This window comes from Nomascus leucogenys, chromosome 2 (genome assembly GCF_006542625.1).
Source record: "Nomascus leucogenys isolate Asia chromosome 2, Asia_NLE_v1, whole genome shotgun sequence".
In the NCBI taxonomy this organism is placed as follows: domain Eukaryota; kingdom Metazoa; phylum Chordata; class Mammalia; order Primates; family Hylobatidae; genus Nomascus; species Nomascus leucogenys.
This window is the reverse complement of record NC_044382.1, coordinates 105,667,822-105,690,697: the sequence shown is the minus strand read 5'-3', so window position 1 is coordinate 105,690,697 and position 22,876 is coordinate 105,667,822. Positions and strand designations below refer to the sequence as shown.

At 41.0% G+C, this 22,876-nt stretch overlaps 1 protein-coding gene across 1 annotated transcript in view; it reads left to right on the top strand.

Annotated features, from left to right (window-relative positions):
* The window catches only part of LIX1 (limb and CNS expressed 1), a 52,574-nt gene extending 30,532 nt beyond the window's left edge, over positions 1-22,042 (top strand). The window contains exons 3-6 of the mRNA XM_003277200.3: positions 4,927-5,067; positions 7,160-7,255; positions 17,007-17,084; positions 18,855-22,042. Of these exons, the coding sequence (XP_003277248.1) occupies positions 4,927-5,067; positions 7,160-7,255; positions 17,007-17,084; positions 18,855-19,142 (603 nt within the window). The 3' untranslated portion in view covers positions 19,143-22,042. The remainder of the gene's footprint in view (positions 1-4,926; positions 5,068-7,159; positions 7,256-17,006; positions 17,085-18,854) is intronic.
* The last annotated feature ends 834 nt before the right edge of the window (positions 22,043-22,876 follow it).

Below are 22,876 nucleotides of genomic sequence, written 5' to 3'. Positions count from 1 at the left end.
AGCAGGAAGTTACTTTGAAATAACATCATACTTCACTCGCTCCCCAACCGATGTCTTTGACGACTGGTTTGGACACATCCATAAAATGTCCTGTCACTTACCATATTTTATTTTCTTACAGTGTTTCCCACTGTTTGATAGTAACTTTAACAGTGCCTGTTCTTACAGCAACATTCACATTCTGATTTAGATTGCAACCAAGTAGATTGCCGTTTGGCTAAATTTCTTCCCCAAGTAAAGATTCTTACGGGCTGAGAGTTCCCATTAAAAGATCCCTAGAGAAAAATATGCAGCCCTTACTGGCTGGGATTTGTAGTTCTAGAATTTAGAAGAAAGCGGCTGGTTAACATTATAGACATTTTGAAGTACTTGTCTTTCAGAAATGCCAAGAACAATAGCAAGAAAAGCCCTTTGATGGCTCAGAATTTATTTTATTTTATGTACTTATTAATTGGAACACTTTCTCCCCCGTTTTAAGCAAAGATTCCATACATTGAAATAATAAAATAAGCATAGACATGTGTCTGCTTTAAAATCTTGGTATTGGTTAGGTCTCTGTTCTCTGTAGTCCTTTTTCATGCTTTCTGGGTAAAGGCTCTTTCTGTTCTCTCAGCCGGGCTGCACTTTGATCTCCCGAGCAGTGCCATTTGGTTGTAAACGTATGTGGTGCTTTTGATCTAGTACTTAACTGGTCTTATTTAAAATAGATAGCTTCTTTTATCTAACTAGTGTTTACTAGGTCTCTCTCTCCATAAAAGATGGTTTAAATTGCTATTATTTAGATAGAAGTTGTTTCTGAAGAGTGCCTGAATCTGAATCGAATTCTCTAAATTCTAAAACTCCAACAGCTCTATGATAAGATTTTGTAAAGCTAAATTCCTATTAAAAGGAGCTGTTCCTACAGATGTCAGGTAATACTTGCAAAAACGTTGTTTGCTTTTTAATGGGGAACTGATTTTCCAAAGAATAATAAACATACCCTACGCCCAGGCAAAAATGGTCATCTCAAAGTGTCTGACTGCAATCACCAATTATCCATCTGAAATTCATTAATATGTTTTTATATTACTAAGTTATACATACCATAGAGGGTTTATTGAAATTGCACTCATTTAAAAAAAATAAAAAGTATATATCCGTCATTTTTTTCTTTACGAGGATCTCTTGAACATTATGTCTAGTGCTTCAGTGACTTGTTTTTTTCGTTTCCTAGGCTGTATTGTTGCTTATTCAGCAAACTAGGTCACAAGAGGCAGGAGACAACTAAGTCATAGGCTCTGCCTTTAGGGAGCTCACAGCCGGGAGATGGTGGGGGCAGAGCATTAGCAAACAGTTACACCGCAGTGTGGTCAGTGCCTCCCTTGGACAGTGGTCCTCCAAGCCTAGACTTGAGAGTGATCAAGGAAAGCTTCCTAAAAGAGATGGCACTCAAGCTTCAGTGAAAGATTGGTGACTCAGTGTCCTATAAATTTTCAGCCAAGCCCATAACACAAAGCCAATCTACCTTGTCAAACCCATTGTGGTTTCATACAAGTTGCCTAAAACTTGGAAGAGGTCTCAACCTTGAACAGCGTTGCTGTCTAAAGCTTCCCCCAAAGCCTTCTTGTGTGTCAACACCAAGGAAAGAAAAAAAAAAAAAACTACTTTCCACACTCATTTTGGAACTTTAGCTCCATTGTTCATTCAACAGCTATATAGAAAATCACTCTTTGGGCCCAGCACTGTGGCTCATGCCTGCAATTTCAGCACTTTGGGAGGCCGAGGCGGGCGGATCACCTGAGGTCAGGAGTTCAAGACCAGCATGACCAACATGGAGAAACCCCATCTCTACTAAACATACAAAATCAGCCGGGTGTAGTGGCACATGCCTGTAATCCCAGTTACTCGGGAGGCTGAGGCAGGAGACTTGCTTGAACCCAGGAGGCGTAGGTTGCGGTGAGCCAAGATCACGGCATTGCACTCCAGCCTGGGCAACAAGAGTGAAACTCCGTCTCACAAAAATCAATCAATCAATCAATCAATCAATCACTCTTTATTGTAAATTATAGTATCTTCTTCTGCCTGCCCTTAATTGTTCTGCTTCGTTAGTCTCCTGGCAAATGTTGTTTGTTTGGTTGGTTTTTGTTATTTTTTAATTTGTGTTTGTTTTAATTCTCCTCAGTGTCATGTTCTTGCCATTTCAAAAGTCTTGTAATTATTTCATCAACACACTCACCATGTACAAGCATCTCCAAGCGCTGAGCCTGGCTCAGCCAGTGGAGGATGCTCAAGTAATATACAAAAACAGTATGGAGATTCCTTAAAGAACTAATAGTAGAACTACCATTTGATCCAGCAATTCCACTACTGGGAATTTACCCAAAGAAAAAAAATGTCACTATATGAAAAAGACACGTGCACACTCATGTTTATAGCAGCAAAATTTGCAATTGCAAAAATATGGAACCAACCTAAGTGCCTATCAACCAATGAGTGAATAAGGAAGATGGGGTGCACCATGGAATACTGCTTAGCCATATAAATGAACAAAATAATGTCTTTTGCAGCAACTTGGGTGGAGCTGGAGGCCATTATTCTAAGTGGAGTAACTCAGGAATGGAAAACCAAATATTGTGTTTTCACATATAAGTGGGAGCTAAGCTATGAGGATGCAAAGGCATAAGAATAACATAATCGACTTTGGGCACTTGGGGGAGAAGGTTGGGAGGGGGGTGAGGGATAAAAGACTACATATTGGATACAGAGTATACTGTTCGGGTGACAAGTGCACCAAATTCCCAGAAATCACCGCAAAAGAACTTATCCACATAACCTAAAAGAACCTGTATCCCAAAAACTATTGAAATAAAAAATAAAATAAAAAAAGAAATATATGAGGGGGCCAGTGGCTCACGCCTGTAATCACAGCACTTTGGGAGGCCAAGGCAGGTGGATCACTTGAGCCCAGGAATTTGAGACCAGCCTGGGCAATATAGTGAGACCCTGTCTCTACAAAAAATACAAAGATTAGCCAGGTACGGTGCCAAGTGCCTGTAGACCCAGCTACTCAGGAGGCTGAGGTGGGCGGATCGCTTGGGCCCAGGAAGTGGAGGTTGCAGTGAGCTAAGATTGCACCACTGCACTCCAGCCTGGGCGACAGAAGGAGAATCAGTCTTTAAAAACAAAAGTATATGAGGGCTCCTCCCAGGCCCGGAGGCTGGGAGAAGGGGTGGGCAAGAAGATACCCATAGTTGAGGACAAGGTCTTTACAATATATAGGCACTACTGTTCTAGAAGGTTTGAGGGAAAATCACAGAGGACTTGGAACCTGGCTTCAGGGCACTCCAACTAGGTTTGTGGAGACGGGGAGGAGAGACAGGTCTCTAGAGGACACGAGAGCATAAGTCTGGCGCATTCCCGAGACAGAGCAGAGATAGTCAACATAGGGCAGATAGGATGGAGGCGGGGATGTTGCGAAAGCAAATGAGAGGGATTTGGCTTCTTTGTTTGGTGGCACAGAACCCTTGCTCTGTGAAACTGTAAAATGAAGCGTGGTATTTGCTATTTTTCCTTTTCTTTCCCATAAATCACCAAGAACTACTGATTCTGAGAATCACGCATTTTGGGTAGTAGGAGCCTTGGAGATCAGAGAGCCTAGCCTCCCTATTTGTCCCATGAGAAGATAAGCTCCCAAAGTTCAGGTGGTCCAGGTTTCTGAGAAGCAGAGCCAGGGGTGCCTGGCCACCCCACTGACCAGGACCTAGGCCTGGACTTCTCTTGTTTCCCCCTAGGAGTCCAAGATCCTAGACACTTATCCCCGGGTCCACAGGAGCCTGTAGGAGAGAGGCCATCAACTCCTAGGATCTCCAAAAGGCGTGGGCTCCAGGGACAGTCCAGTACTTATGGGGCTTGTCCCTCTTTCTGCAACCCCAGGAAGCATGCCAAACCAGAACTTGAAAAATGGGAGTTGTTAGTTGTTCAGAGACAGGGAGGACAGAAAAGAATATGGATGCATCGACCAGATCCATATGAGCCACAGAAAGCCAGTCTAGCAGGATGGAGCACAATATTATATTTGAGAGGAGTGAATTTTTTTTATGAGTCACTAATCATAGGCTGCCTATAGCCCTAACTTCAAGAAGGTTTGAATGGAGTATGTCCCAGCAAAACCTCATGGATTGAGACCAAGGGAGAAAGCCTAGTCCTCAAGAAAATCAGGGAACTGTTACTAGAAGGAAGATGGGGGACAAATGTTGGAAATGCAAAAGCAATAGATATTGACAGCAGCACCCTTGTACTAACCTGGAGATAAAAATGTCTGGCTGGCCTGTTCTCATAAGTGCTACTGTGTGCCAAGTATTTCCAGTGCTTCATCTATATTAACCAATTGATCCTAACCTCAACCCTACTATTATTCCCATTTTATAGAGGAGGAAATTGAGGTGCAGAGAGACTAATGAACCTACTCAAGGTCTTATAGTTAGTAAATGCCAGAGCTGAAAGCAGTCTGACTCTAGAATTTGTGTTCTTAATTATTGTGTTACAAGTATTTCCAGATTCCTTGCTTTTCTCCTCTCCTTACATTTTTTCTCTGAAATGGGGATTTGAGGAAGGCCCTGATAATGAATTTAAATTATCTAGCACACAATAGCCATTATTAATTTATCATTACTCATTAATAGAGTATGCAAAGCTTCTGACATATAGTAGACATTCAATGCTATAAAATAAGACAATAAGTAATTGAAGATCAACCAAGACATTTGCATGGACTCTAGAGCTGAAGGAAAATCTGGGTGACCTTCAGGGAAATTAGCAATGTATGTGAACAGAATAGATGCGGACAGTAAATGTATAAATAGAAATGTCCAGAGACCCATTGATGCAGGAGTGGAATGGTGAAATGCTAAATTCTCAAATGACTCCTTTTCTCCTTCCCTTCTCAAGTGCTGCTTAAGTAGAGCCGAGGCCAGGCGGGATGCAGCTAAAGTGGCCCTGATCAACTCCCTCTTCAATGAGCTGCCCTCTCGCAGGATCACCAAGGAATTCATTATGGAAAGTGTTCAGGAAGCAGTAGCCTCCACCAGCGTGAGTACCCACCATGGAGGGCAGGAGATGGCTGCACTGAGAATTCTGAAGTATTTGAATCTTGAGAGATGCTAACATGAGCAAATTCTTATTTTAAGAATTCTGTAGATTCAATTTTTACCCATTAAATTGTTAATTTTCAGAAAAAAGAATACTTAAATTGGAAGTCATAATATCACACATCTCCCTGGATCACAATTAATTTTTAATCTCCCTGGATCACAATTAATCATGCTTTAAATCAAGGTAGATCATTGGATCCACCTGGATATGTTTAAGTGAATGTTTGCTTATTGAGGAGTGTTGATTCTTTTAGGGCCTGAGAATGCATACAGTGGAATACTGCTTTAATCTAGTGGAAAACTAGCTCCATTTTCCCCAAACTTGAAAGATCATGAAAATCATCTGAAGTGTTTACTGGAAGTGCGAATTCCCCAGCCAGTGTGGGGCCCTGCAATCTGCATTTTTAAGGAAACATGGACTGTTTAGATATGAGAAAAACCATATGCCTAATATGTGTTAGCTATTAGAATTACTATGGTTAATATCAATTACCTCTGTTCAGAGAGCATTGAAAATTTCTGTAATTAACACAATTAAATGCAAAGTGCTTTAAGAGCAAAACACCCTGTCTTAAAAATTAGATAGGATTTTTTTTTTTTTAAGCAATATAGGACAGGATATTTGTCCCATGAATGACTTGGAGCTCCCAACTCCCATTGCTTCCAAACTATAAGCCAAGAAAGAAGCCTTGGGTCCCCACCTGTGGCAAGTATCGCCCTGTGTGTGCTCAAGGGCAGGAACCTGGCATTACCAAAGGGATTAGCCACCTCTGGCTTGCCTTTAGCATGGATAAACCCCACCTGAGATTTCCTTCTCTGTTTCCCTTAACTAGGAAGGCTCCGTCGTTCTGGTGAAGCTGCTGATGATGAAGGAAACACTATCAGACTAGATGTGACCCTTTTCCCCTCATAAATCTTCTTATCACATAAAGGAGAGATAAGGAAGGAGGAGGGGAAGAAGAGTGATTGACTTGGCTGGGAGATGCCAGGGAGTTCTGTTCTATATCTGGTCTGAGGATGAAAGGAAGCCTTTATTTTCCAGCCCTATAAATTTCAAGTGCTTTTGAGGAAGAGAGGTTAGGAAAATTATGCCTGATTTATATAAGTGTGAAATTTACTCAGGAGCAGGGAAGGGCCCTCAGTGTAAAAGTAATTTATCATTTTTTAAATGGAAATTTCTAAGGAAACAGAATATATATATGGTTGCATGCTTCTAGATGGACTTCCTTTGGGATATTTAAAAAGCCAACATAAATATTTCAGCAGCAGTGTGTTAATGTTATTGCATTCAAAAGCTATAAATTTGCTGCTATCTGTGCTGGCACTTGTTTGTTCCGTCTCACAAAGTCACCATTGCCCACCTTCCCAGGAATCCGTGTCCATAGGATACAGAAGGGCTGGCCCAAAAGCCATACCAGAGTTGTGTTAGCTTCTTAGCACCACTCCCCACACCCAAATTGGAAGGGAATTTCATTTCTACCCATCACCCACCCACCTCGTTTCCTAAAGATTAAGTGGTACAGGACTGAAAAAATATAAACCATGATCCATGTCTCCAGGCTAAACACCAGCATATTACGAAAAGCTCCTATTAAGAATCATGGCAGTAAAATCTGAATGGTCCATACAACTGACGAATTCTTTCCATGTCAGTTATGTAATCTTGCCCGGTTATCACTGGAATCAGAGCAAAGTCAGCATTTCAAATTTCAATAACCAACGAAGGCAGCCTTGGAGTTCAGCCATGCAAATGTTACCACCACCACCACCAAAACCCTGTGCAATCATACAGAAATGTCTTCTTTTGGAAAATTATTATATCAGCGAGTATATAACAGTATTCTAATCAAACGCTCAATTCAAATTGATTACAAAATCCTCAAATCTACTGGAGACTTGGTTGTAAAGTGAACATCTGTTCAGGTTAGACCAAAAATAGGCTTGCTGTGTGGTCACAGAATTAATTTGTCACCATTCAAAGAAGAGGAGGAAATATGAGTAATTTTTCTTTTTCTGCTTTCTTTCCCAAGGGCACCTTAGATGATGCAGATGACCCCAGCACCAGTGTTGGAGCCTATCACTACATGCTGGAGTCAAACATGGGGAAGACCATGCTGGAATTTCAGGTACCTGCCGACCTGCCACATATTTATTTGATTATCCAATCCAGAAGCCTAAGAGAAATGCAACATTTATCACTAACATCTCCTGACCCAATAATCTTTTGGTCTTAAGTGTTTTTGGTCATTTTAATCTAACCCTCCTGGAATCCAGCATGGTAGCCCCATCTCGGCCACATCTCATAGGCCTAAACAAACACGCAATCAGGAAACAATCTTTGCTTTTATAAAAGAAAGTAAAAGGCAAATCTAAGAAATAGGTGAGGTACACCACATTCTTATGATCCTGTAATGTTTCACCAGCTTTTCAGTACAAAGCTCCCCACTAAACCAATGAAAATAGTTTGACATGTTGGTTGTTACCATTTGCTTCTTAATTTTCAGAAGTCCTATGACTTCTGAAAGTTCCTGCAGTGCACGTTAAATAATACCCTACTTGGTCTGGTTTTCTATTACACAAGTTCTGCCACCTCCTATCATCAACGAAATAAAAAAAATTAACAATCTGTATCTCTTTTTCATCCACTGCCAAGAAATGATAACAAGAGCTGAGGAACTATATTACCTATTATTTCTAAAATATATTGTTATATTAGTAACAACAACAACAGTAATAACAGTTGACACTTATGGATGCTTATTTTGGCCCGTGCTTAGCATTTAACAAATAGTGTCATAACGTAACACTCACAATAACTGTATGAGGTAGATAATATTGTTATCCTCATGTTATCATTGAATTCAGGATCAGGCAGTCTGATCTCTGAGCTCACACATCTGACTATTATCCTGTATCAGGCTGGACAGACAGAATTTTAGTAGTGATTGGGCATGAAATGTGCTTCCCTTTAAAAACTTAACTCCAATGCAGTTGAACATCCATACACATGCAATGCTGGTAGCGAGAGGTGACAGTGTGCTGGCAGTCCTCACAGCCCTCGCTTGCTTTCGGTGACTCCTCTGCCTGGGCTCCCACTTTGGCGGCACTTGAGGAGCCCTTCAGCCCACTGCTGCACTGTGGGAGCCCCTTTCTGGGCTGGCCAAGGCAGGAGCCGGCTCCCTCAGCTTGCAGGGAGGTGTGGAGGGAGAGGCGCGAGCGGGAACCGGGGCTGCGCGTGGCGCTTGCGGGCCGGCTGGAGTTCCTGGTGGGCATGGGCTTGGCAGGCCCCCCCAACTCGGAGCAGCCAGCCAGCCCTGCCGGCCCCGGGCAATGAGGGGCTTAGCACCCAGGCCAGTGGCTGCGGAGGGTGTACTGGGTCCCCCAGCAGTGCCAGCCCACTGGCACTGAGCTCGATTTCTCACCGGGCCTTAGCTGCCTTCCCACGGGGCAGGGCTCAGGACCTGCAGCCTGCCATACCTGAGCCTCCCACCCCCTCCATGGGCTCCTGTGCAGCCTGAGCCTCCCCGGCGAGCGCCACCCCCTGCTCCATGGGGCCCAGTCCCATCGACCACCCAAGGGCTAAGGAGTGCGAGCGCACGGCATGGGACTGGCAGGCAGCTCCACCTGCAGCCCCGGTGCAGGATCCACTGGGTGAAGCCAGCTGGGCTCCTGAGTCTGGTGGAGATGTGGGGAACATTTATGTCTAGCTCAGGGATTGTAAATACACCAATCAGCACCCTGTATCTAGCTCAGGGTCCGTGAATGCACCAATCAACACTTGGTATCTAGCTGCTCTGGTGGGGCCTTGGGGAACCTTTATGTGTAGCTCAAGGATTGTAAATGCACCAATCGGCACTCTGTATCTAGCTCAAGGTTTGTAAACACACCAGTCAGCACCCTGTGTCTAGCTGGAGGTTTGTGGATGCACCAATCGACACTGTGTCTGGCTGCTCTGGTGGGGCCTTGGAGAACCTTTGTGTTGATACTCTGTATCTAACTGATCTGATGGGGATGTGGGGGACTTTTATGTCTAGCTCAGGGATGGTAAACGCACCAATCAGCGCCCTGTCAAAACAGACCACTCGGCTCTACCAATCAGCAGGATGTGGGTGGGGCCAGATAAGAGAATAAAAGCAGGCTGCCCGAACCAGCAGTGGCAACCCGCTCGGGTCCCCTTCCACGCTGTGGTAGCTTTGTTCTTTCACTCTTTGCAATAAATCTTGCTACTGCTCATTCTTTGGGTCCGCACTGCCTTTATGAGCTGTAACTCTCACCGCGAGGGTCTGCAGCTTCACTCCTGAAGCCAGCGAGACCACGAGCCCACCAGAAGGAAGAAACTCCAAACACATCCGAACATCAGAAGGAACAAACTCCAGACGCACCACCTTAAGAGCTGTAACACTCACCGCGAGGGTCCGCGACTTCATTCTTGAAGTCAGTGAGACCAAGAACCCACCAATTCCGGACACAGTAGGAATCAGAATGCAAAATAATAAAGAGACTTCACCCTTAGAAATTGTTTTCTTAGGTTATATTCCAAGAAGTAATCAGAGGTATAAGGTTTCATGGGCAAAATGTTGCTCACGGTATAATTTACAATGGTGAGCTGAGCCCTTCTGAAGCCACAATTTTCAGATACCTTCTTTGGTACCTTTCAAACTCCTTTCCTGACCCCAATGGCATAGCCACTTCTCAGATGGATACGTCCCCCTGCACATTTTTAAAAAATAAATATTTTATTAGCCTTCTGTATTATTGCGGCAAAAATGCTCTTTCTTCACCCATCCTAAATCTTAGTTTTTCTTTCTTTTTTTTTTTTGAGACGGAGTCTTGCTCTGTCCCCCAGGCTGGAGTGCAGTGGCACCATCTCGGCTCACTGCAAGCTCCACCTCCCGGGTTGACGCCATTCTCCTGCCTCAGCCTCCCGAGTAGTTGGGACTACAGGCGCCTGCCACCACGACCGGCTAATTTTTTGCATTTTTAGTAGAGACGGGGTTCCACTGTGTTAGCCAGGATGGCCTCGATCTCCTGACCTCATGATCCGCCCGCCTTGGCCTCCCAAAGTGCTGGGATTACAGGCGTGAGCCACTGCGCCCGGCCTTAGTCATCCAGTTTTATACTTAAGTGGCCATGGTCTTACTGACCTTTGACGTAGCCTGTCTTGGTTAGGAAGCAACAAAGTATCCTTTAAGCCTAGTGGATGGGGCACATGTCAGCTCAGTGGCTCTGACCCAGACTCTGCAGTGGGCTGGCCAGTTTGAGCCTGGCTCTTTCCCTTACCTCAAAATCTACTTCCTCGTTTGTATGTAAATCAGAGAGAATAACAGTACATTCCTCACAGTGCTATTGTGAGGATTAAATGGGATGATATGCGTAGAGTCCAGAAGAGTGCATGGGGTATAATGAATGCTCAGTGAAGATGAACAACCATTATTATATGTATTTCTGAAGGAATCTTTGCTTGAAATGCCAGAGGCTACTGGATGGATTCCGTTGACAACTCTGTCTAACCTAGCTCTATTTGAACCTACACAAAATGGTTCAGGGCCCCTATTGTAGGATAAAAGTCGATCTGTAAAAGGTCCTTTTTTTTTCATAACAATCTAAAATTAAACAGAGGAATAATACTTTTAAAAAGAGGTATTTTTTTCAAGAGAAAGAAAATAAACTTTAAAAAATCATACAGACCTATGTATGAAGTCTGCTCTACCGCTTGCCATCTGTGAGCTTGTCCATTCTGAGACTCAGTTTTCTCATCTATAAAATAGGAATAATAATGCCCATTTTGTAGAATTTTTGTGGGATTTAAGTAGTGTAACATTTATAAAGCATCTAGCATAATGCTTCCCCCAAGCAGGAATTTCATTTAATTCCCGTTCCCCCTCCAAATAATACTGTGGTTCTTTTATTATGGAATGAACATTGCCTGCCCCAGTACACAGTAGCTTGTATGTAATTTAGTGCTATTTTTGGAAAAAATTAAGAATGATTTTGAATGTGATTGGTTTAGTCTGCCAAAGACGGGGGAAGGTGAGATTAAAAAAAAAAAAATTCTTAAAATTCCTTCCAAGTACTATGAAAGGCTCTACTCAACCCTCTTTTAGTAATAGTTTAATTGCTTTGCTATAGGCTATGTGTTTTCTGTGTGGTCTGTAGTAAGGTATTTAAATTTGTGAAATAATAATTTGAATCCTACTGTGGACATGCTTCATAAATTCTCCTAAAGGAGTCTGAATACAGGATGGAGACAAAGGAAGAGGAAGATGTGAGGGCAGGGAAAATCCAAACTCCCTTCCCCAGTAGGGATACTGGCAACCCAGGAGGAGGGCCTATGGAGCGCATCCCTTTTCCTTCCACCAGCCCTAGCTTGCCTGCTGGGACCTGGCACATTCCTTAGTGGCCTGGCTTAAATGCTTCCGCTTGTGTCTACACATAACGGGAATTGCCCACAGACCCGGGCTGTTTCTGCAGCCAACACAGCAATTCAGTACCCCGGTGGGTAATAGATGTGTGTTTGTATCTAGCTATGGATGACTCTACCATATAAAAACAGGCTGGTGTCTCCAGACTGCCCTTGGGCTTTCGGGGGTAGGGGGGGTGAGGGGGACATCCTGCAGCCAGCACTCACAGGAAACATGATAGGCCTCTGCTTACCTTCACTTCGTGGGAGGGAAGCCTGGATGCTTGTTTCGAGGTAGCTTTGCCACAAAGAAAATTGCCTGCTGTTTGTGGGGAAGGTTGGGAGCAGCACTAGTCACTGGGTCTTGTCAGGGTCAGATTCTAGGCAGACTTTGACTGAAGCTGGTTAATATATTTATTCTGAAGCCTAATGCAATTCAAGGAAGACTTGTTTATTTACATCTTTGCTAAATTTTCCAGGTCGCCTTTTAAAACTTCATCCCATAAACAAATTTCCTCTTAAATCCATTCTCTTGGGTGGGGAGATGGTGCCCACCTGTTTTTCAAGTTCTCCATTTACAGTGTTTGTTTTTCTTATTTCTGATGAATCACAGAGCCAAACCCGTCTCCTAGAAAGAGTTCCAAAGAGAAGCAGTGAGCATTTTCTCTCCACAAGTAGCTGAAAAGCCCAACATTGTTTCTAACAGAGGCAACCCCAGGAAAGGCTGTGAGGACAGAGCCCCGTTGTTGTCTGTTTAAATGAAATGAATGACAAAATAAACCAGGAAAGCTGTAGAGTGAGAGCTGCAACTGAAATTTTCCCTAAAGAGGAAAGAAAACACACAGCTTGATTCTTTGTTCTATATTAAATTTACTCTGCTGGTCAGGACCAGCTAGATAATTTGCCAGGCCCAGTGCAAAATGAAAATCTAGGGGCCCTCGTTCAAAAATTACCAAGAATTTCAAGACAGCAGAGCACTAAACAAAGCAGGGGCCCTGTACAGCTGCACAGACCTCATGCCCGTGAAGCCGGGCTTGCCCCTGAGACAGAGCCACAAGAAGGGGACAGACAAGGGCTAGGCAAGTGAGGCATTTGTCTTGGGTACAAAATTGAAAGGGATGCTTAAAAACTTCATAATCAAGATAAATAATAGTATAATGCATTATTTTTTAAACTCAAAATTCATGCAAAAAATTCACAATAAACAAAATATCAGAATTATAAATAAAAGACCATGAACATGTATAATTGGCCCCACCCACTTTAAAACTTGCCTCACCTGCCTCACCTTATGAGGCTAACTTGTTTTTCTGTTGGTCCAGCTGGGCCCCTCAGGCTTCCAGATTACCCCACAAATAAAACACCACACCCCAAAAGACTTCAGTGAGGATTATGACAGACCCTCACAGGAAAAGACAACTCTAATTTCCGTTATTTAAAAAAAATTTTATATACTTTTTTTTTTTTTCTGAGACAGGGTTCTTGCTATTTTGCCCAGGCTGGGCACAAACTCATGATCTTCCTGCCTCAGCCTCCCAAGTAGCTGGGACTACAGGCACATTCCACGGCACCTGGCTACACTAACTTCCTTTAGAGTAACAGAGCTTCTCCAGGTAGAATATGAGCCAGCGAACACCAGGCAGCAAAGAATCATGGGGAAACTAGCAAGCAGAACTCCACAGCAGCCCTCTCCTTCCCACTCTGCAATCATGCAAGGATTTCCAATGGAATTAGTCACAGGCATGCAAAGATTTCCTGGAGTTGAGCCAAGAGCTAATAGTTTTGGGAAAATTTGAAGAGAGCGAATTTGGTCTTATGAGGGGAAATAAAGAAGTGAGACAGAAAATATGTGAAAATATTTGAATATACTTTATATAATGATGGCAAGCTGAACATCTCTACAGAGGACAAAAACTAGATGGGGATATAACGTAAGAAGTTGGAAAGGAGGTCAGCTTCCCTAGGGAATTTTAAGAACAAGAGCAACACTGAGGAAGTGGCATTTGTGTTACCGGAGAGAAAAAAAGCTGCTTCGTGATGGGATAGAAATTTAGACAAACCAGAGGTGATGAGGAGGTTGACCTTCATCCTGCAGACAAAAACAGTTCAAGTCTCTTTGGGGACATTTTTGAAAGATGAAGGTTGTCAAGGGGCATGAGAAAGGGTTTTGGTTCTGTTCCCAGAAGAATTGTGAATTCTAAAGTCTTAGGAGATTTTCAGGGTGGAATGATAGTCGCTTATGGGGCGGGGAGAGCAGTTAGTGTATAGATAAGAAAGAGAGCCCAGAAGACCCTAGAGGAAGAAGAGTATGTTTCTAAGTTAACAATTATCACAGGATGGAATTAAGAGCCTTGTTAGCAATAGGCTGTTTCTCAAACTGGGCCACAAGGATGCAAGAACAACGTCAAGATAGATAGCTATAGGAAGCCACAAAACAAACCCAGTATATGTGTCTGAGTTCTCAACTTTACATAAAGATTTAGGGTTGTGGGGGTCAAATGGAGGAGTGGAGTGATATTTATTTTCTTTTTTGAGATGGCGTCTCACTCACTTGCCCAGGCTGGAGTGTGGTGTCGCGATCGCAGCTCACCTCAATCTCCGCCTCCTAGGTTCAAACAATTCTCCTGCCTCAGCCTCCCGAGTAGCTGGGATTACAGGTACCCATCACTACACCTGGCTAATTTTTGTATTTTTAGTAGAAACAGGTTTTCACCATTTTGCCCAGGCTGGTCTCCATCTCCTGACCTCAAGTGATCTGCCTGCCCCAGCCTCCCAAGTGCTGGGATTATAGGCACAAGCCACCACACCTGGCCAATATTTATTTTCTCTTTTCTAAAAATGGGCATATACAATAGAATACAAAATTTGAGTGGATTTTTATAAGACATAAAACCAAAAAATTTTTCTTATTTACAAATATTGGCTCTCCTGTTACGTCATAGAGACTGGTTCCCACATACTGAAAAAACCTTCCTATTCATGTTTATGGCTTCAAAGTATTCAGTGAGCTGGTTTGTTAGTATGGTAGGGAGGGCAACACAAATTTGCCCTCCTCAGCCACTGGGGCTACTTTGATGGAAGGCCTGAGAAGAACAGCAGTGACAGCCAAATTGGACGAGATTTGGTTTCTAGAACAAAGCACTCCCACTTTTTCAAATTAGCATAGTGGCATGATGAAGTGAAAATCTGAACAAGGGCAGGAAGATATGGAGGAGAGGGGCCAGGAGGGGGCAGCATCCCTGGGCACTGGACCCGGACCCTGTGCAGGCAGGGAGGTCTCCATCTGGGGCAGAAGGAGCAGCTCAGCTGGTATTCATGTGTGTTTTAATTAGCAGACACAAGTGGTTTTGCTTTTACTGAGGTGTCTGTGGGCTCTCAGAGTGCTTACTGTGCAGTGAACTTAGACAGAATGCCAAACTGGATCTCTGACAGAAAAGAAGAAAAACATTTCATTCTAACGGCAATTTTAGACATGAGAGAAGTGCTATTTGCTCTTCTAATAATCTGATAGCTTTAAAATTTACCAAATAATTTTAAGATGCCGAAAACCTGACTATGAGTCTCCTGATTTTCATAAGAGAACCTCTTCCCGAGCAAGCAGATGTAAAGACAGTTAATTAAAGTCAGCTTTTTTGTTTTAAGAGACAAAATATTATGTTGCCCAGGCTGGTCTCAAACTCTTGGGCTCAATCAATTCTCCTGCCTCAGCCTCCCAAGTTGCTAGGACTATAGGCACACACCACCGTGCCCAGCTAAAAGCTTTTTTGAATAGGCAGTAGGACATCTGTCTATGTTAAGTTTTCATAACTATTTTTTAAGACATGAAAGTTCCTTGATCATCCAGAGTTATTTTTCAATAATTTCAATAACCACAGGCTATTAATCCACAATAGATGTATCTCTGACAAAAAAAACCTGTAAATGAAATGCAAATAATTTCAGTGGAAACTTCTAATTGTAACCGCATTAGGAAAATGAAAATCTTCAGTATACTTATACACTTTAGCTTGCCCTTGATATATCACAAAAGGCAAGGAAATTATGGTGCTGATAGTCTGAATGCTGTGCTCAGCCCTGGCCCTTGGATTTGGAAACCATGGGTGAGTTTTAATGTCAATATAACCTTATTGTCTATATTTCAAGGCATTTTTCTTGACGGAATTTATAAATTTAGGAGTATCGAACAGTTTCTGTAGTTTGTTCATTATATGTTTTATATTGTCAAAAGACAAAATTATAATAAATTTAGTTTAACGATCTAGCTGACTTTTACTTGCAATTTTAGAATTGGGTAACACCTCCTTCTGTAAAACAGAATGAATGTTCCGATGAGCTGAGCAGAGGAAGTTGGCTTTAGGCAGAAAAGGGCTGAAAAGGTAGAAACAGAGGACAAAAAAGGATTTGTCATTTCATAGTTACTTCTCTTGTAAAGATTAAAGCAGAGGGGACTTCTTTATTATGCCGGCTAAAACTGGCTTGTTTGGGGATTTGGCTATTATCTCTTTCTTTGTCCTGATTTCTAGGAAGCTCAGATAAACAGCTTAGTTTCAGCATGGAGATCTAGAACTTCAGCATGAGTGACTCCATTTTGATTTGGTCTATTAGGCCTAATGCAGTAGCTCCGTCCAAACTAATGGCCTCCTATAAATGCTATTTAACTATATTTGTATATTTATTTTTTGGCTTAAAATTTTTAGAGTTAAATGGTTTTCTTTAAGATATAACATGGCCACATGATTCAAAACTCAGTAAGTTTTGCAAAATAATGTCACAAGAAGGTCTCCCTCTTTTACTCCTGTACCCCAGGCATTCCTCTGGCATTCCAGAGACAGCTAATGTTACCAGATCCTTTTGTATCTTACTAGAACTCCTCTAGGCATTTACAAGCAAACACGTATATAGCAATCTTCTTAATCAAATAGTAGCACATGTTACACACTGTTGTGTACCTTGCTTTTATTTTAACACGTCATAGAATTCTTTCTATTTAAACTTATGGAACATTCTCATCCTTTCTTTATGACTGCAAAGTGTTCAGTAGTATGGATATATCATACTTTAGCCATTCCTCTAAAAGTGACTATTTAAGATGCTCTCAGTCTCGAGCAATTTTAAAAAAATGATACAATGTCAAACCTTGCCTATACACTATTTCTCAGATGTCCTGGTATATTTAAATAACTTCTTGTGTGTAGAACTCTTCAGTGTATTATTTTTAATGCTGAAAGACATTTGTCAAGTATTTAGTCATTTCATTACACAAGTAATGTAATGTAATGCTATGGATATAGCAAAGGAGGGAGAGAAGAATGTTCCAGAAGCCCTGGGACCCTGGGCTTGGGAAAGTCCCAAAGTGTTGTGACAATATTGTGTATTCTGTTTCCTGATATATTTGGGAATTAGAGTTATGCCCTGCTCAGCTCTCACCAATGCACATTTCTGCTTTGGAACCAATGATAGGTGTTTGGGTTTTGTAGGAGCTGATGACCATTTTCCAACTATTGCACTGGAATGGAAGCCTAAAAGCCCTTCGTGAAACAAAGTGTTCCCGACAGGTAAGATTTTCTAATCAAGTCTAAGTTCGTGTTATATGAACTCAGCAGGTGGCTCATCATCTTCCTAGGAGATTTCCTTTATTCCAATTTTTCCGAATATAAATTTGGTACCTTATTTATTAAAAGCAGAAGACATATGAAGAAATATATAGAACAGCCCCACTGAGTCAGGGACTAACCAAATATACACACTAAAAAGAACATGGGCACAGGACTGATTTAGATACCTGTACTGAATGTAAACCAAAAGGATCATAAAGGCAGACAGCTTCTAAAGAAAATCCTGGATCTACTCCATACACCTCCCCTGCCTCCTTGGAATGTGTGCCCTCTTGTACCTTCTGATGCAGAAACTTGAAAATGCACTGCTTCTGAAACCTCGTTACTGGAGAGTGGCCAAGTTGGTGGTAGAAGAAGAGTATTTCCCACTCCTGCCAAAAGTCCCCAATAAACAACAGAAATGATTATAAAGTCTGACAAGCTGGCATTTAATCACTCTCATTTTTTTGGTTTAGAAGTTTCTTCTTTATTTTTCAGAGACAAGGTCTCACTATTTCTTTGTTACTTATAAGAAGCACCCTTCCCCCTTTTTTAATAACTAATGTAAACCCCCTCCTGCGTATTTAATGGTTTTCACCTGTTGTTCTCCAAGATTTATCCTTCCTCTACCCACCGTTAGAATGTGAAAGATGGTAGTTTATTTCTGAGAATTTCCTAATTGGAATTTGTGTGAGGAGGAAAGCCTCTAGGAGTCAGCAAGGTAAGGGTGGGTGAAAGGAGCTTTCCATGCACTGCACCCCCTAGTTTTTAGTTGTTCTTTGCTTAGAGAGTCTAGGTTTCAGTTGTCAAAGATGGAAAAGAAATGAGTAGCTGATAATGTCTTTGGTTTTGTTTTTTTTCCTTTTCCTTTGATTTTACAAAGGCCTTTGAAATATGCTGGTTGGGTTATAAACACTTTTCCATGATTGTTTTTAATTTGTTAAGGTCATAAATGCATACCATATGTTCTTGAAAACAAAAATAAGCAATGCATTCACTCCACATGATCAACTCTACATATGATGTTATTATGTATTGACAAATTTTTCACACAAGAATTGACAGGCAGTAACTAATTTTTAATTGTTTGTAAAAGTAAAAGACAATGGACCATGAAGGTATCATTATGATATCAATAATGGAGATGTCTACCTTCCATCATACATCTAAACTCCCTTCTGTATTTACTGTGAGAGAGTTGGCCCGTCTCCCTTGTGCTAATACCACAGCTGATTCTCCTGGTTTCTAAATGATACTCTGAGATGCCCTTAACTAAGAGCTTCCTGCTTTCTTCAGTGGATTTGACCAAACCCCATTCTGCCCAAGACCCTCTGTAGAGCTACTTCCCTCTCTTTATCTTTCCAAAGGAAATAATGCTGGGCAACAGGGTTCAATGAATAAATGAGGTCATATTCATACCAATTGTAGGAATGTATTTTCAGTGAATGGCTTGTATTTCTAGAGATGGAAGAGCTATGTTTGGTGAACATTATTGAGTCATTCCTGGTGGTGTGTTTTGACTCAAACGGGAGTTGTGTGCTTTGCTAGGCCAACTTAGCCCTTCATTTCCTTTATAGAAGTAAACCAGTGGGTTTTGGTTTCAGTTTTTGAACATGAGAGAGATGGGGTTGTTGATAAAACCCTAATGATATGGGAAGCGGGAGGAGGCGTGTGGATGGGTGCCTTTATTGCTCTTTATTGACACCCTGGACTTTGTTTCTTGGCCCCCAGGAAGTCATCTCCTACTATTCTCAGTATTCTCTAGATGAAAAGATGCGCAGCCACATGGCCCTGGACTGGATCATGAAGGAGCGGGAATCACCAGGAATTGTCTCTCAAGAGCTACGAATGGCCCTGAGGCAGTTGGAGGAAGCCAGGAAAGCAGGACAAGAACTACGGTTTTACAAAGAAAAGAAAGAAATCTTGAGCTTAGCCCTGACTCAGATCTGCAGTGACCCTGACACTTCCTCACCCAGTGATGATCAGCTAAGCCTTGCGGCCCTATGTGGCTATCACTAGCAAGGCCAAGCCCCGGGGAACCCTCAGTGATGGCAGAGGCCAGACTCTAACATTAGGGATCTCAGTGCAGAGGTCCTCAGAGGCTCTAGCATCTCTAGCTACTACCTGAAGGCTCTCCTAACCCTCTCCACACATTCCATTTACAGAGTATGAGAGTTGTAGGACCCTTACAAGACCCAGCAAGCCACTCGATGCATTTTTTCCATCACATTCTCAATAGTTCCAGCTCAGGATGAAAGGATAGACGTAAAATTGTTTGAAAAACATTTTCCAGGCCTGGCTCCAACCTAAAGCCTGACTGACATGTGCCTTGCTAGATTATATATGTTGTTTCAAAGAATAGTCCAATATAGCATTCCCCAAAAGAACAGCAGCCAGAACTAGGTGAAGTAGTATGACAGCAGTTTTTAAAAATACTTAGGATTAAATAAATAATATGGATTGTTTTAAAAAATATCCAAGGATCAGAGTCCCTTTCTAAGCTTTGTAAGCTAAGCAATAGTTTATGTCCTACTAGATACACTGCAAAGCTACAGTGGGGATTTTATCTGGACATCCCACCATCAAAGATCTTGAAATAGTAATAGTATGAAAATACTAGATAAAATTAATGTTTAAAATGTTTTTGTAACAGTAATTTTTTAAAACCCACGGTCTTCCATATACGGGGATAAATATCACCTAGAAAAGTAGCCTCACTCTTATTCCTCAAGAATTAATATCCAATTTTTACGAGTCTTGCAATCAATTTTGTTCATTTTTAATTTGCAAATACATAACCTGAACTAATTTGTTCTTGTTTTTTGCCACTGCAAACATATATCTACAGAGAGAAAAATTAATGGCATTTTAAAGTTTAAAACATTTTGAAAAATTATTAGCATGTAACAAAGAATGCTTGTATATGATTAGTTTCACCAGCATCTGAGAGAAGGACTCTTTAGCTCTGTTTGTTGTTCAAGAACATAAGCAACCAGTAGCTCAAATGTAGTATCATTATTAAGTTTAAGTCACTGGAATCTTCTTTAAAGGAGGGATAAGACATTGCCATCTCTATTTGACTCACCTATATGGGTCAATCAACTGATTAGAAAATCAAAAAACAATACAAACTTTTTTTTTTTTTTTTTTTTTTTTTTTAGTAGAGATGGGATTTCATCATGTTGCACAGGCTGGTCTTGAACTCCTGGGCTCAAGCCATCTGCCTGCCTCCGCTTCCCAAAGTGCTGAGATTACAGATGTGAGCCACCATGCCTGGCCTAAACTAATTTTTAGATAGTTCCTGGTCACTCAAATTTAAGAATGTCAGCAATGTCAATTTTAAATGCTCATAGGTATTTCCATATCTATAACATGAAAATGATTATTCTGCATTTTATTCAGTAGTCCAAATTAAAGAAAATATTTTTCTCAATTTAAAATAACTTCTTTTTCTTTTGTTTATGCAAGTGCATACATGCCTCACTGAAAGCAAAACCATTATAATTACATTAAAGTTTATAAAATACGATATTTTAACCTCATATCTAATAAGTATGTACAAAGGTAACCATCACTCCTTAAATCCACATGAAAACTACTGTAACTGATCATGTATTTTGGAATTAGACTTGATAATAAAAGATTATCATGTATCACATATCTCACACCAGGGGAACAATTAGCTACGTAATTGTCACACTTTAATATCTTTTAAAGGTAATAGTAATTTTCAACACATTTTATTTTAAAATATTATTTTAACAAAAGTTACATTCCTCTCCACAATGAGGCTAAATGTCACCTAAGAAAGAACTTTATTCCTTTATATTCCTGAAAAGAAATCAGAATTAACATTTTTATGTTGAATAAATTTTAAAATTTAGGAAATGTTCTATTTAAAGTTAATTTCTTTCTTAAAGCCATTACTGTTTACATTGTCATTTCCAAAGAGCCACAATTTCCCACGTTGGATGCGGTTAAAGTTAGGCACACCTTTACTGCATTAGCATAAGCCTTTGACAATGACTTCCTCAAACTGACACCATCTTAATTAGATGCAGGGACAGGGATCAGATGGGACAGTATCAAATTTACTTTGTGCCCTACAAGTTAAAAACTGCACCCATTCTGTAAATGGAATATAGAGTTTCTCCCTTGGCCACTGTCAGTTTTTCCTGACTGGCCAAAACTGCCCATTCTTCCTGGAATGGTATGAAAACTTCAGCAAAATAAATACAAGTCAGAATCTTTGCTGGTCCCGGTCCCTTTAATGCTCATTTGATAGTAAATCAATTTCAGCTGAGACATAAGGGCTGTCAATATATCATATAGATATCTTTAACTATAGCCTAGAGAAAAGAGGGTTGAAAGACAAAGCAGATTTTTTTTTTTCCTTTTCTATATCTTGTTCTGAACAACACACAGTGATAAAGGGGTCTAGAGTGGAAGATTCCCTATTTAAACACATGAAGCTCTGGGTCCTAGCCTTTTTTGGTTATAAACCCTTTGAGAATCTGATAAAAGCTATGGATCATCTCCTAGGAAAATAGAACAAAACATATATATTCACATTACACAGTTCCAGAGTACATGGACCCCCCAAAGTCCGGGGATTGCCCTAGGGGATCCTTAGATTCTTGTTTAGAACTGTTGATTTTGAACACAACATATACGGTCAAACTTTACATCAGGGATCCAACATAACTCAGACATAGCCCAGGTAGCCTGTTTCTAACACAACTGTCATAATCCTGAAATCCAAAATTGCACTGTATTTGACATGAGATAGTTTAATTTCCACAAAATCCAAATTTACCATATTATTGTTTTTAAAAAAGCAGTTTAGAGCAAACTGTCACTAAACTTGGGTGAATGGGTCAGAAAGTACAGATTTAATAAAGTCGTACCTCTAATGTTCAGAATTTGGTTGTCTATTTGTTCAAAAGCTATAGTTCACTCCTATTTTTGCTGTTAAATTTATTTACCTATTTCTAGAAAAGGAAAAGAATTAAACCATAGATATTCCTGAAATGCTATACCTATATCAACTATGAATCTGATCAGTTAAGTCTCAGGAAAAAGAGAATCAAAAGCATAAAGGTTTAACACTTTTCTCTTTCTTTAGAGAAGGTTTTCAAAGCCAGAGGTATTGTTGCAGTTGATTTTATCTCTAGCCAAGATGCTTTAGAGAATTCTGAGTTTTATCATGCCACGCCTTTCTTTTTATCCAAAGGACAAAAGAAGCCGGACTAAGAATATTTTTATGCTATATTCGAAGGGAAACATTAGTTAAGATGTTATCTCATATATTGTTGATTTTTTTGTTTTGCCTTACAGAAATGCAAATATCAAGACTTATTCTATAGTGTCCATCCTTAAAGGCTAACATTGTTTTTAGCCAAGGCGCTAGGAAAATGAAAATCCTTCTCCTTATAACAGTGGTTCTCAATTTTGGCTGCACATTAGAAATACCCAAGGAACTTTAAAAAACCCTAAATGTCCAGACTGTACTCAAACCAGTGAAATCAGAATCTGGGAATGGAGCGCAGCCATCAGTATTTTCTAAAGCTTCCCAGGCAGTTCTAGCACACAGAAGGTTGGTAACCACCGCTGTCTCCAGAGGTACTGGCTCAGAGGTCTATGCCTAACAAGTGGGAACTATTACTCCACTTGACCTTGGCCTCAAACTTAAATGTGGAGCTCTTCTGAGCTGCATAGGAGCACAGTTTTTTGCTTGGATAAGAGGTCTCTCC